This window comes from Nipponia nippon, unplaced genomic scaffold (assembly GCF_047370975.1).
Source record: "Nipponia nippon isolate SJK-2023a ecotype South Korea unplaced genomic scaffold, ASM4737097v1 scaffold_3, whole genome shotgun sequence".
In the NCBI taxonomy this organism is placed as follows: domain Eukaryota; kingdom Metazoa; phylum Chordata; class Aves; order Pelecaniformes; family Threskiornithidae; genus Nipponia; species Nipponia nippon.
In genome coordinates this window covers 104,740,929-104,756,425 of record NW_028262347.1, presented here as the reverse complement: position 1 = coordinate 104,756,425, position 15,497 = coordinate 104,740,929, and the positions used below count along the sequence as shown (strand labels likewise).

Here is a 15,497-nt window from a genome sequence, read left to right as displayed (position 1 = left end):
TAGAATAACATGGGAAAAGAAGCTGTAACTACCTAGGAAGTGACTGGGTGTCCCAGTTGGATGGGTTTGGGACTTAATATAGAAACACTCGTACAGCAAAATCCTGTGTTGCCTCAATAGCCATAATGCCCCTGAGTCCTGCAGGCCCAGCAAGGGTACTGTGTGCTAGCCTAAGGTAGATGATTGCAGCTTGAATAATCTAGCCAGCTCTAGGACTGTTAGCACGGTCGTTCAGCATGGGCTGTACATACTAAGATAAATACCTAGGCAGTTGGTGAGCACTACCATAGCTATGTCGTGAGCAATATTTGAATCACCTGGTTTGGGAGCGTCAATGTAAGCTGGTGCCTTCACACAGCAGACCAAGTAGTTAAGAAACAGGGCATCACATCTGAATGTCAAGACCAGGAAGGGTGGGTAAGAGACTATAACGTCTTACAGCCAAAGGAATACAGACCTGAGGTAGGTACTAGGGGAAATTCCTGTGCAAGGTGACTAAAGCAACATTGCTGCAGAAGCTCAGGGTGGCTTGGATGAAATAGTGGGAATCTGTTTAGGCAACCACTGAGGCTGTTGTCACTCCACTGTCAAAGAACGTAATTCGGGCTTCTTCAGAACAGATGAAGTCCTAGGGCAGACCAGACTTCCTAATGCTCAAGAAACACATCTTACCTCTGCCTCCTTCATGTTCCTATATTATTTTTCTCTTTTGACCTAACATCCTCCCTTTATCTTGTCAGGTGAGACTTGCATTTCTAAACATCCCTGTAGAAAAGCAGAAAGTAACAGCAGAGAAGACTTTTGTATTCATAACACTGTCTTGGTCCAATCTTACTGCAGCTGATAAGAGCCTCTGAGCTCTGGGCACTTCCTAAGCCAAGGAGTCTCCTGACAGACTCTCTCCAACAATATAGTTCTCTGGGGATGCAGTCATATATGACCACCTGCTAGCCTAGACGGCACTGTGTTTCAGGAGAGGCACCTGCCTTAGGACCCTTATGGAGAATTAGACATGGGAGAAAGTGCTCAAAAGCTCAAACAATGCCACAGTGATGAAGGTGCTGTTCCTCACTCAGCAGGCTCTTGGAGAAGGGAGAATGGCTGGAGTTGGAAGCATGTTATGAGCAGGATAGGTGCTAGCTTTGCCATAGCCCTGGAGTACCAGAATTTAATAATTCCGTCTACCTGTTGGTAACGAGAGGAGGTAACGGAAGGGGCCTGCTTGTATGTAACAGCATTTTGAGAGTCTCTCTGTGGGACACTTACTTGAGTTGCTGACGCTGTACTTATTTGTTATCGTCTTTTTCAAGACTGGGATTTTGACAGATGATCACTTCCCAACAAATTTTCCACACTGAGTTTTGAACATCAGCCTCTGTGCACTCATGTCTGAATAAAAACACAGGGACGTATGTGCACAGATCGAGTAGCAGAGTGAGTGCGTATGCGCTCCCACATGAATGGAAGTGTCAAAATGAATTAATTTTGCCTGCTGCTACATAATGTTCTCTGTAACTTTTCAGTGACAGTTTTCTCACTCATCACCTGTTGTTATTTCTCAGGCTAGTCAATATATGAAACCAAAAGGACATGAATTTTAAGCATAAAACTTTCTTGCCTTAAAAGAATGTGAGAAAAAAAAATAGAACTACATCTAGTAGGTGTTAATCATACAGCTTAACGCACAGCTACAAATCACTAAAGGAATGATGGTGATAAAAGAGTAGAAGAGTGTAGAATATAAATCCCTGAGGCATTATATATTTATTTTTATCAATAACGGGGAGTGGCTGGAAAATGGCTCAGCCGTTGTCTGGTAGTTCTGTGCCATTATCTAAGAGGAGGTGAGCTAGGAACATCAGCCACCGATCAGGAACCTCTTCAGGGAGAAAGAATGAACTTGCATTTCTTTTTTCTTGAGCAGATCACCTCAGTAATCTTTAGTCAAGACCTATGAAAGCAATGACACTGGTTTAGCCTGCCTCATCCCAGAGAAACTTCCTCCCTTCAGGTTCATGCTCCATGTTGAGTAGTTTTTGCTTTGCTGTGCAACTGTTATTTATTTCTGATTCCCCAGCCAAGGTTCATGCTTGTTCCAGGGCCTGCTTTATCAGTTACTATTCTGCCACTAGCAAAGCTAAATCAACCCTTACTCTTCTTTCACTGGCATATCCCAGCACAGTTCCAGTGACTCCAGTGGTGTTAATGGGCCATACTTAACCTGTCACTTCTAAAGGTGAATCAGGCTCCAGCCCTCCAGTTAGAACAGACAGCAGAGACAAAATCTAACAAAGGAACAACAACTAGCACAAACCTCTTGGTGAGCTACAGTTCACCTAGGGAATGTGAAAGGGTCTGGATGCCTGGAACAGGCTAAGATCTCAGTAGGCAGTGTTGGAGGTTGAGCAGTAAATCTCCCAGCAGCTGTGGGAGAAAGATTATCTTAATTTATTTAGCCTTTTTTTGGTTTGGTTTTTTTTTTTGTTTTTGTTTTTTTTTGTTTTGGCTTGAAACTCCCAGCAGCTTCTGAGATGATTTCAGTTCATTTAAATGCAATAAGCACTAACAGCAAAATGCCCTTCTGGCTGGCCCATTTTCAGGCTAACCAGTCCAAATGAGGAAATGCCTCTGGCATCAACCAAGAAGCCTCCAGCTGCACTTCCTAAGAGATGAAAAATAAACTACGATCATCCACCCAGTCCACACCCCTCTCTACTTCTTTGGTGGAGAAAAGATATCACGTCTTTAAGTATTACTAACAAAAACTCGTACCTGTGATAAAAATGAAGTGGGACTCAAATTAATTCTCATGATCCTATTATTATATATATTACACCAGCACCTGGAAGGAGTCCAACCAGTATTGATCTCATACTAAGCACTGTGCAAATGTACTAAAAGTGTGCCCTTGCACCAAAGAGTTTGCAGCATAAAAAGAAGCACAGAGAGGTGAAGTGACTTGGCTAAAATCATCAGCAGGTGAATGGCAGAGGTGGGAAGAGAGACAGGCACAGAACACTCTTGGATCACTTTCCAATGCCTTGCACATTGATCATGCCCTAAAGCAACATCACCACAGTTTTGGAACTGCATCCACTGCATATAGACAGGACCTCAGCTTCTCTGCCAAGGAATATGCTGCCATTCTCTGTGCAGCTTAGGGCCATTTTGATTTAGTTAAAATAGATCCAAAATCTACAATGAAACAAAACAAATTTTTTTGAGCCTCACAAAGCTAAGTTTTAACATCCATCCTTACAGTGTGAGATCAAAAGTGCCACAACCTTCCCCCAAAATTTTCAGTGACTGGACAGCACTTATGTAAGAGAAGGCTACACAGCACTTGCCTATCGAGCTGCTAGTCATGTGATGGTGGGACAAAAGGTGATATCAAATCAATATTGAAAGATCTTATCCCTGTTGATCACTTGTCCTGATTCTTTCCCTTTCCAGGTCGTGATATGGCAAGCACCACCTTACCTGGCTACCCACCCCATGTTCCCCCAACTGGACAAGGCAGCTACCCAACCTCAACTCTTGCAGGAATGGTTCCTGGTAAGTCAGCCTCCAGACTTCAATAACGGTGCACATATGTTTGAATGGTATACTAGCATTGTAAGAGATTTCACAGCTGGCTTTGCTATTGCTTTGCTGATATTAGGGCCTATTCTTTTCATAAAGAAATCATCAGGTGCCTATAACCAATGTAGCTAATGACACTTTCTGTAATGTCTCTCTTTCCCCCTAGTAACTGATTCACTGCTGCTACGGGCAACTAGATATCTATAACCTGTGGCAATTAATTGGTAATTAATTAACCTTAGTATTCATTAACTAATGTAATTATTTTCCAATGACCCGTGCAGATTATTATGTACCGCTCGTGGCTCAGGATATTCAGCTATCCACTAACTTAGGGTAACAACTTACCTTCTATTTAAAGCCAGGGCATCAAACTGAAAATCATCAATGGTAATTTAATACCTGCAGTTTTTGGAGACCTACTGTCCATAGCCTAAACTACCTAAGAAATCAGCAATGATTAAATATCATTTCAGGAGAAACTAACTATTCACTTTCAACAGCCACCTACTTGCCCACCTCCTGTTTGTAAGATAGTTTCTTGGATTGGAGGCACTATCTACCTAATCCTACATCCAAAGGCAAACTGTTTCTTTGCTACCCAGTGCCTTTGGAGAAATACCTTCTCTTGGTAAATGGATTCTCCCACTGTTTAGGGAGAACATTTCACCATTTACCCTAGGGCAGTTGAAGATTTTATTTCCCCAGGTTCTATTCCCTACTCCTCTGATGACAGTTATCCCCAGTAGATAAATGAAGGGGCAGGATTTTTGTTTCTCAGCCACAGTAGCTCAGAACTTCATCTGCCACCGATTTCTGTTTATGTTACTGCCCTGGGTTGTGAGTTGTGACAGCTAATAAGCAGGTACACAGCCCATTCTGCAACCTCTGCTACTGGAGGGATGACTCCAGAACCGAGGCAGCAGAAAGCTGAGGACAGAAAGCTCTTAAATCACTACGATATGATTTGCCAGGGCTTATGAGTGAAAAGCCTAACTTAACCCTCATCCAAATCTTGGAACAGCTAGCTAAATGAACATACACTGCAGCGAGGACAGTGAAAATATCACTGATAGGAAATTTTTGCAGGTCAAAGTCTTAACATCTGTAAATGACAAATCACTGCTTACATACCATGAACTACTGGCTAATACCTATGGTCACATGCCAGAGCTAACAAGCTACCTACCGCTTATGATCCTAAGGTACAACAAAATCTCAGGCTATGCTGTGAAGATGATGTGAATGACCTGCAGATCAGGAAAAGATAGTGGATTAGTCCCCTCCTCACCCCCAATTTAGTTCCTTGGTATAGTTGACCAGCTTGCTGAACTTTTAGGGTGGTTCAGAGTTGGCAAATTTTAGGGCATCTCCTTCTACACTAAATTTTTCAGGGAGATGGTTTGAGTCCCGAATCAGAGAAGCACTAAGACAACATAAATCCATTACCGCCGCCCCCAGTAACAGTAGGTAGACTCAGTTGTCAACATTTAAGTCAGTTATAGGTCAAAACTTACAGAAGGTCATTGCATACAGAAATGATTAATAACACCAAAATAGCTGGCTCTTTGAATAGGTACTTCTAAATAACAGGCTATTCTTAACTTCTAACAGTTAACTTCTCAGCTGTTCAGTGACTGCTGTGTAAGTTTAACATCCTCATCACAAGGATGATATTAACATCTAAACTGGGACAAAAATTTTAATACCACTAACGACAGGGGTCACTCATCCAAGAACAGGTTATTTCAGCTCCTTGATGTGGAGGCTACTTATCCATAAGACAGCAGTGTCCCCAAAAACACACAAATAATACCCCCAAAAAGAAAAGGAACAGGATGATAAAGAAAAAAGTTGAGTTATACTTCAGAGAAAAAAAGATTATTCAAGTCAAATGGATATCTTTACATTAAATCTGATGTCAACGTTCAATTAGAGGAAGTTTTTCCAGTGGCCTACTTGGGCATCCTGCAGTAGTTACTGCATCTTTCCACAGAGCATCAAGTTCTGGCTGTTTCAGTCATACTCCACTGGTCAGACCCAGCCTGGCATCCCTTCTATTCCTGTCTGCTAATGTGACTGAAGCCAACAAGCTGGAGATAAAGAGGCTTCCTGGGAAGAAACATAAGACTTGACTTTAATGGGTCACACTGCAGACCTCTGCAGCCACTACTCTCTGTCAGGGGCCAAAAGTGAATGCCCGGGGAAGGGTATAAGAGTAGAGCAAGCACATATCAGTACTTTCTCAAAAGATCTCCCAGCCTCCAACAGGTTGCAGCTCAGAGGCTTCCTAAGCCAGACTTAGTATCTTGCTATTTAATATTAAACATCCTCGATAGATTTCCCCTCCACAAACTTAAACAGTGTCTCTTGAACCCATATAAGCCTTTAACATCTGTAGCAACCTATGGCAAGAAGTTCTGTGGCTTAACTACATATTGTGTGAAAACTACCTCTCTTATTTGTTCTGAACCTGCCACCTGCTAGGCTCACTTCATGCCTCATGGTTTCTGTATTAGAAGACTAAACTTGCCAGGATTTAAATACAGATACCAAGAAATACTGTTAGTAAAGGTTCCCAGAGCACAGATTGCACAGAATATAGGCCTCATGAGATCGATCCTCTGTGCTTGCTTGCAACCTCTGTTAAGAGTCCAGGTTAAACGGAGAAAACAAATATGATGTCGCCAATGGTTTGTTACATGCCCCTAGGCCAAGAAAGATCAGGGACCAGTGCTTTAACTATATTGGAAACAAGAAGCCAGCAAGATGACCACTCAGGGAGTATCTTTAAGAAACATACTGACACACAAACAAACCTTATTGTCCAGATGTGAATGAATGTGAGAAAGAGGCCCTGTCTTCTCTAAAGAAAGGTACAGAGCTAAAAATAGAACTGGTCAGAAAGCAGAATTTCCACCCCATGTAAAACTCTGATTTTTTGACGTTTGTTTTCATCTTGCATTGGGATGAGGAGTCAGAATCTTGAAATAGTTCAATTTGCAAACATCAGGATGAAACATTTCAATAAACTCAACATGTTCTAGATGTCAAGACTTATTAAAATAATAAAAGAGTTGAAAGGAAATTAAATGAGATGAGAAAGGCAAAATGAAACAAAACAAGAAAGTTGAAACATAATACTTTGTTTCAATTTGCAATCATTTCAGAACTTTTCTTTCCAAAACTCCATTGAAGCTGACAAGCTCGTGCAAAACATTTCCATTTCAATGAGACAGCATTTTCCAGTGGAAAACTGTTTCTGAGAAGATTGTTTGACCAGTGCTAACCAAAGCTGCTCTGTTCTATCCGTGACAACCTTTCATTAGACTTCTACTTGTACGGTCTAGAGAAGAGCTTGTCTATAGTAGCAGTACATCCATGCAATGTGGTCAGTCATGCATGCAAATATCTCTGAGGTTTATGCGGATGATGTGGTAAGATACATGTCCTGCATTTGTCTTTGCCTGTAACTTCAGGTCCCAGGCTGCAGACATGGATGAAAGGCAGTAGTCTCTGAGCACACACTTACAGCAGGGGTTAGTCACTCAAAGAAGGATGAATTGTGCTACACTTAACCTGTGCGTCTGAGAGATGTTTCCTGCACAGGTAACAGAGCACCTTTGATCCCTGCCTCAATTCTTCCTCTTTCCCAGAAAGGCCATCAAGTTTCTGCAAACTGTTTTAGTGAAGTGAGCATCCGCTGAAGGGAACTGCGGTTTACACAGAGCAGTGTAGAGCCTGCAGAGGGCTGGTGATGGCAACGGCAGGGAGTCGTTAAACAGAATCCAATGCTGATGAGGAAATTACACTTGTTTCATTAGCGATTGGGGAAGGCGATAGCTCAGTTCCTCTTGGTCACAGTTGAGCTCAAAAGCTCATTATCCTGCTGCATGCATGCTTTCACTCCTCGTCAATAAACACTGTTTCCAGTGGCTGCCCTCCCTCCTCCCCAGCTCTCCATAGCTGGGGCTCTTTCTCCTCTACTTAACCTGTGCTTTAGGAACACTATGAACAGTTTAGGGTGACAACTCAGAAGAAGGTGAGAGAGAAGCTTTGAAACGTCAGAACTTCTCTCCATGAAGAAAAGTGATGCTTATATGAGGCATATCAAAGCAGAAATTCTCATCTGGATAGTTTATTTCATTCTTTGGGGGGCAAACTCATTCCAGCATATCCCACAGATGAGTCACTTCAGTAGAGCTAAATCTGGACTACGCATTGCTTTTTGTCTTTGTATCCTATCCCACAGCATCTTGGTCACCTTAGCAGGTTTCACCTATTCCTTCCCAGTTAGCTGTCAGGATTTTCAGTGCAGAATGTTTCTAGATATGGAAACATGCTGAGTTATTATCCTTAAAACAGTATTTAGCAAGGTCTGTCACGCAAAATGAGGTTTTATGATGAAACTAAAAACTACTGTGACTAAAATACCTTTGGATTGTTTTTGATACATACACATTTTCGTACTGACTACTTTGGTTATTTACCCTGAGTATCTTTAAAAAACCTGGCTGCACAGATTCTCCTCAAGTTTAAACCAGTGCAAATCCCCTGAATTCAACAGACTTAATTTCCACCATCTGAGAATCTGTGGTTTTGGCTTTAACTCTCCGGTGAGGGGAGATCTGCAGAGATTACAGTACAATTAATTGACATTTCTTTGGTAATTGTATCACAGGCATCCAGCGCGTCTTGCGTTGCCTTCTTTCCCTACTCCATGGTATCTAGCAGGAACCCCAGGTGCTGTCCAAACACTTCTGCTGTCACAACTCCCCCCCCCGCCTCAGGGCAGACCAGCAGCTACTAGTCACACTTTCTTTCACTATCTTTTAAGCGCATAATGCCTTTCAGATGGCACTAATTGTCCCCAGCCTGTCGGTACTGCATTAAATTGAGGTTATGATCAGATAGTGGCATGTTTTTACTTAACAGAACCATATATTTTTAAGTTTGGGGAGATTTATTTATTTTGAATACAGCACCATACTTCCTCAGCTACTAAATATAATTCCCTCAGCCCTGCACAGCCTTCTATAAAACAAGGAGACCCAGCTCCTTATGCACAACAAAACCGAATATTTAAGAAGACTCTACAACATTCAAATCTTGGGTCAGAGTCTTATTAGATCACAAAGCCCACAAGTATTTTGGTTTGGTCCCATTTTACTGAGTGTGAAAAAGGGAGATGTAGCCCAGCTTGTCTTTCAGATTCAGAATAGCACCTAAGGCACTAATCATTAGAAAATTATTTTCTGGAACTGGAATTCAGCAAGTTTTCTCTGTAACTCACTCACTAAGCATAAAGGTGTTGTTCATCATATACAAATCACACTTCTGACTAACACCATCATATAGAGTAAGAAAGAAAGAGTGGTTCATATGTTTTCCATTTTGTTTTATATTTAAGCCCACTCTACTCTCAGAACATTTCCAATAACGAACGATACTCTTCACCCTCAGCACCTTAAGAACAAAACTTAGCAATATATATTGCCATCAACAGCACTGCTGGTTCCAGTGAGCTTGTCCCGTCAACCTCCCATGCCTGCTGTTGTGACACTACTGTAGAACCTTAGATTTTATTTAAAAGAAAGCTGATAGTTAATTGAAGAAAAAGCTTGCACATGCAATCCTACTGCAACCTGAGAATCAGAAGTCAGAAGGCAATGAAAAATCAACCAGTTTAATTATTTATTTGTATTATTGAATTTCGTTATTTTAAACTAATTTCTTGATTCTGAAGAGGTCAATGGTATGATTTTTAATTGTATGGGTCAGCAACATTGCACTGAACAAACACTGCAGTGTTCTGAAGGGCACACTCCCAGCTGGGCAAGGAAGCTACCTACATACACTAGTTTTCCTGCCAGCATACAGATTCAACATGAACACTGGCTTGATGGAACAGCAGACATAAATCTTCATTCTTGACTGTGATTCACACCTTCCTTGCTTTGTTCCAGGGAGCGAGTTCTCAGGGAACCCCTACAGCCACCCTCAGTACACAACGTACAATGAGGCCTGGCGGTTCAGCAACCCTGCGTTACTAAGTGAGTACCTCTTTCCCACAGCACCCCCCCCAGCCTCGCGCTCCTTCTGTTTGTCTCTTTGTTTTCTTTTCTTTGTTGTTTTTTTTTTTGTTGTTTCTTTCTGAAGAGGGCTTTCAAGTATTTGGCCAGGTGAGAGGCCTTTTTCTTCACTCTCCAGTCCAGTGTCTAGATGGGTATATACCTCACGTGTTTTGTATGTGTTCTGAAGCTGATTCCTCTTGCATGAGACAGTTCAGAATTCCAGTTCAGCTCTTTCTTCTCCATGGCCTGCATCCACAGTTTATTCCAGATGAGATCAGAAGTCAAATTCAGGTTCTGCTACTCTCAGGCTCCAATCAGCATCCATTCAAGGTCTGATTAAAAATCCAGATGAGGTTTCACTCATCTCCCAAGCTAAACCCACAGTCGGTTCCTGGGGATCTGGAAATCGAATAGAAAGTCTTCCTATCGGACCAGTTGGAAGAGCATCCAGCGTGGGAGACAGGCTGCATCACTAAGTTTATAATAGCCACTAGAGTTTTCTTGCAGGGATATATCCATCTCCAGTGACTCTAATATGCCCAGAAACAGTCAGGTTTTTTTCAGAGGGGAATAAACCTCCCATAAGGCCATATCTGCTAACACTTTTCTTTACAAGGGAACAGAAAAAGATTTATTATATGTAAAATAAATCAGCTGCGATTATTACCTACGTATTTACTGAGGTTTAACAACTGGATAATAGATACACATTTTATTCCCATGTTGTTAAACCTCAGTAAATGTGATCTTAATAATCAATCACTATTAAAACACACATTCAATAACCATCTAGAGAGCTTTCATGCCAAATGTGACCAAAATCCCAAGCAATAAACCATTGTAATTTTGTTTGATTTCTCCCCCCCTGATTTTAAAAGTGACCCGCTATACTTTGTCAGGTATGCTCAGAACATCTGGCCCTGACACTTCCCTTGTGGCTGCAGATCAGGTGTGGCGTATTTGTGCTGCAATGCTCACGGGCTTCCCTCTCGGCAACTTACTGATGGTCAGAAGGAGCAAAAGGATCTCCTTCCCGTAGAGGGGCTTCAGACCAGAGGCCACGGTAGTATCTACCCACTGAAATGTGGCTCTTGGCTGGCTTCCGCCAATTGCCTTTCCCTAATCCTATCAAAAGCTGAGTCCCCAAGTTTGTTCTTTTGGTTACTTTCCTTTTCTTTCCTCCTTTCCTTTTCTTTTCAGTTCTCCTTTGTTTCTTTTCTTCGTTTGATTGTTTTATTTTTTATTTTACTTTATTTTATTTTATTTTTTTTTACTGTTTGTCCTTTCAACCAGTCCATTCTTCTCCTGTGTTAACTTTCAGGTTCCCCTTATTATTATAGTGCCACATCCCGGGGCTCCGCACCTCCCACTGCTGCCGCTGCCTATGACCGCCACTAGTTACCATGGAAACCACATGAAACTGCAGGGCGACAGCTTAGGCCTCCACATTGTACCTGTCTGATCACCTCCCTCCATCCCTGGGAAGGGTGAAGAGACCTTCTCCGTTCCTCCCCACAGCCCAGTTCCTTCCTCTTCGCCGCGAAGGCGCCGGACCAAGCGCTCACCACACGCGATTGAGACCCCCCCGCCCTCCCCCCAACCGTGCCCCCCACCCAGGAAGAGCCTGCGGCCAAGCAGCTTCTCCTGCGGGAGCCCTCCACCGCGCCTGGGCAAAGCTCAGCCACGCCGAGTCCCCTTGGCTTCCGGGACTTGAGGGGGACTGGGAAGCAATGCAGCTGGCAACCATTGCCTTACAGGACCCCCTTCTTCTGGGAGTGGTAAGGGCCGGGGGAAGCGGGGAAGAACGCCGCTCATGAAACACTGTTCCCCAAAGATATGCTCTTCTGTGGTGGACTCTTCAACATGCGTAACCTGTGATGCTCACCCTGTTTCCCAGGACAGAGGGAACAGTCTGGCTAGAGCAGAGAGGGCAGCACAGAGACCTGGCCCATCTGGCAATGAGAAAAAGGACCAAGTAACTCTCTGCACCCCACGAGGGGTTCTCTGTGCACCTCGCCCCCACTCTCCAGCATGGCTTCCCCCATTGTTGGCTGCACCTCACGCGCGGTGACTTTGCGGGCCAGAGTTGGGAGGAACCTCACGCATACACCCACAATTTCTGTGACACACAATCAGCTCAGACAGGAGGATGGAGCAACATTTACAAACCAACCGACGAAATGAAGAAATATATAAATAGATATATAAATATAACTGTGTTTTTATGCTTTGTCATGAAGGTCTGTAAAAAGGAAAAAAAAAAGAACAAATCCCCAATTTTCTAAAAAACCCAAGCAAACAAAAACAACAAAAAAACCAAAATAATATTTAAAAAACCCTACAAAAATAAAACTCCAAGTCCCATCCCTCCCCGCCGCCTGAATGGCAGACGAGTTCCTCTGACGTTTGATGCTCCTCTTTCACTCTAGGGTTTTGTTTCCTTTCTGTTTTGCACTACAATGGGATGGTGGTATTGGAGAGGATTGGATGCCAGCTCCACCCCCGTCGCCTCCTCCTCCTCCCCCTTTCCCAAATCCTGTCTCTGGGGAGCAGTGTGGACAAGTCACATCTGACAAAGTTACCAAACACATCAGTCGACAAAACAGCACTCTGAGTCAACAAACGTTTTCCATGTCACTGGTTGGCAAACAAAGAAAACAAGCCCAGCTGCGCTCTAACTGCGCTGCGTGGTGGAAGGTGTGGGGCTTCATGTGGGCCCATCTGATTGCCCTCTGGACAGCTGAGACTGAGATGGACAAATTCAGGATTGGCTGGGATTATTGCTTGGTTCCCTAGCCCTTAGCCGCCGCTCCTTTTACCTTAACCCCTGTACCCGTGACGACTTCAGTTCACCCACATCCCAACTTTCGAAATTTTAGATATGCCCAACACCCATTCTCCAGATCCCCGCAGCCGGTGACAACAGCCTCATTATCTGTGCCCAACACCTAATTTCCTAACCACTATAGCCTTGCTATATGGGCCCCCTTCGATTCCCAGTCCATCTGCTCATACACCTACTAATTTATAGGCCCCATTCAAATCCATATGCCTGCATCCTACCAGCCAGTCCCAACATACAGCCCCATCTTTTCATCTTCAATCCTATATTGTGCACCCTAATATTTACCCCTTATCCCAAATGCTCACCTGATGATTCTCTAGGGATTCTCTGCTCTTTTTGGTTCCCAAGTGACTGGCAAACACTATTCTGCAAAAGGCTAACTGTCAATAGAAATGCTTATTACTCCTGTATCGTCAGCACACTACTCATAAACTGTTCCTTGCACTGACACTTCCTAAAAAGTACTCAAAGAAAACACGAAGGCAGCTGTAGCCTGTCCCCAGGGCATTAAGTCTGCCAAAGTAGATCCTTGTTGCTTTAGAGAGGTTTCAGATAAAACTCGTGGGCTACTGTCCATGGACAAAGACAGGATTGAGAATCAAACCCCTGAAGGGCATAAAAGTGAACAGCGGAGCAATCTGTACAGCCAACATTATGTATAAAATCCAAAGTTCCCAGCCTCAGAGGAGATGTGGTTGCGGACTCGGTATTCTGTCTCCAAGTTTAACTTGTATGTATGAAATCCATCATCAGTAAACAGCTGTGTTGATCCCAAAGGCCCCTTTCACCTAACACTTTTAGCCCTTGCATGGCTCTAGCTGATTATAGGCCTGTGTCTTCTTTAATGGGATGCCCAAATGATAAGGGTATCGGGGGGGGGGGGGATGTTTACATAGAAGATATAGAGCTAAAATCTGTTCCTGTACGGAATAAAATCAAAGAGGTTACTCCTGATCTATTAAAAGTGTTATTCCGCATGTCTTACCTCTGAGTAACCTGCTGCAAATAGCAGAGTTGTTACACTGTCACTGAGACCAGAATTTGGCCCGTTATCTCATCTTATTCTATGTAAGAAGAAAATTCTGAGTAATTTCTAAAAATTAACTTTCACCACTCCTTCTGTTTTCCTCCACAGACACCAGATAGATGCTGGACTCTGTTAGTAAAGTCTCCCTTTTAGTCTCTCAGTACAGCCTTTGCTCTGCTTGTGCACCACCCGGTTTCACTCAGCAGGTGGGCGGAGCAGAGGCAGCAAATCCCATGTCCAGCGAGGAGAACCTCCTGAGGAGGCCAGAGAAAAGGAGACTGTCACGCCTCACACTTGGCAACCTGCAGCCCAGGGGCCACCTCAAGAGAAGCTAGCAGCTCAGAAATGCTTATTTCTATAATGGTGTTTCACTAAACTTGAGACACGAGCTAGGGTATGAAAGCAAGATTTGGTTGGCTCACTCATGGCTGGCTTGATTTGACCCTCGGAGGGCCAAATCCATTGTTGGTGTTACTCCACTGATAAAAGAGGATTTCCACCAGGCATTGGATTGGTCTGGAAAGTTCATAAGTACGGCATGTAGTTTGACCAGGAGAATTAAAAGGAAAGCAGAATTATGCAAAGGACTGGGCAGTCTAATCCTCTTCCACCACCATCTGTAGACCCCCATGCGAATGTACTGAATTACATTTGCCAAAGAGTTTCTTGTGTTGGTTGTTTTGATTTACAGTCGGTGGATGCATTGTAAAGCAGTATTATAGCTAAAGTCTAGTAGCTGACATGGGGAATTATGTGGTGATATTATGCAGAAGAAAACCATCAATATTCATATAGATTCCATTAGACTGGACTATGCAGGAAACGCAAAAATTCTACCAATTATTTAATATTATGTTATTTGCAAAAACAATTGCTGCTTTGTAGGAAGATAATGTGTGTAATGTGAAGGCAATTCCTCTTGTATATAAGTTCATCTCCATCTTCATCATGGTAGTTATTAAAACAGCCTCGTCTCATCCTGTAGATAAGGAACACGCTGTCTGTACTGTGCAAGTCTCGTTGTGCTCACTGAAAACAAAACAATGTGTTCAATAAAGCACAGCACAAACCTAGAACCTGAGGGAACAGCCAAACCTTGGAAGGATCCCTTCCCCAACAGGCCAACAGTTGCTTTGTTATAGGTGGATTTTTTTTTTTCTTTAAAAAGTTTTACGGGAAAAAATGAAAAAGAATTGGAGGAAGAAATCACTATGCAAAATCCAGTGAAGTCTATGACTCACCTCTCTCTCCTCCATTCTGCTGTCTCTTCCCTTTCTCCCATTGCTTTCTCACACCCTCCTTCCATTCCATTTCTCTCTCTCTTTTATTATTTTTCATTCCCAATGCACTTTTCTATCCAGAGAGGGAACAGCATTACTGATATGAGAGCAGGCATCTGGGAACTCAAACTCCCCAGTTCTCCTTGTGGCTCTAGAGAATCTTTGTCAAGTCCAATTTCCCCCCTCTGCCTCAATTCCAACATTCTGTAAAATGGGGATAACAATAGTTCCTAGTTCACAGGGGGATTGCGCAGCTGAATTAATTAGCACTGGCTCAGTGCTTTGAGATCCTGGAAAGAAAATTCTATCAAACTGTTAAGTATTATTCTGAATAATAATGAATGTTTCCATTACATTTCTCTCTTTTCCTTTTTCTCACAAACCATTCTTCGTTTCTTTATTCTTCTTCCTTAGCTCTCCCTTCACTTCTTTCTTCTCCTATCATTCTTAGTTCTGCTGCTACATTTGCTTTATCTAACGGACCAAGCAGAAATGTTGTGTGACTGGATCTCCTTCTGTCACCATTTTCTCATGGGGGAGGAATCTCGTGAGATCTCAAATGCCATGCTTCGCTGGAAGCAACAGGGACCATGGCATCTAAAACTGGGCAGCACTTCCAAGTCCTGTTCCCTGAAGCTCCCACGTCCTTTTGGCCCAATGGGATGTGGGGTGAGAAGGAGGGAGGTTCG

At 43.1% G+C, this 15,497-nt stretch overlaps 1 protein-coding gene and 1 long non-coding RNA gene across 11 annotated transcripts in view; one reads left to right on the top strand and one right to left on the bottom strand.

Moving 5' to 3' along the window:
- The window catches only part of PAX2 (paired box 2), a 98,808-nt gene extending 86,786 nt beyond the window's left edge, over nt 1-12,022 (top strand). For 5 of the 10 annotated variants that reach the window (XM_087767901.1, XM_087767899.1, XM_087767903.1 and 2 more), the window contains 3 exons: nt 3,454-3,555; nt 9,549-9,635; nt 10,997-12,022. In XM_087767901.1, the coding sequence (XP_087624027.1) occupies nt 3,454-3,555; nt 9,549-9,635; nt 10,997-11,118 (311 nt within the window). In that variant the 3' untranslated portion in view covers nt 11,119-12,022. Of the gene's footprint in view, nt 1-3,453; nt 3,556-9,548; nt 9,636-10,977 lie in introns of all 10 variants that reach the window. The other 5 variants (XM_087767906.1, XM_087767908.1, XM_087767907.1 and 2 more) reach the window with 1 other exon arrangement.
- Nucleotides 9,645-15,497, bottom strand: part of LOC148054815 (uncharacterized) — a 109,955-nt gene continuing 104,102 nt past the window's right edge. Inside the window, exon 3 of the long non-coding RNA XR_015707002.1 lies at nt 9,645-10,055. This is a non-coding gene — a long non-coding RNA (uncharacterized LOC148054815). The remainder of the gene's footprint in view (nt 10,056-15,497) is intronic.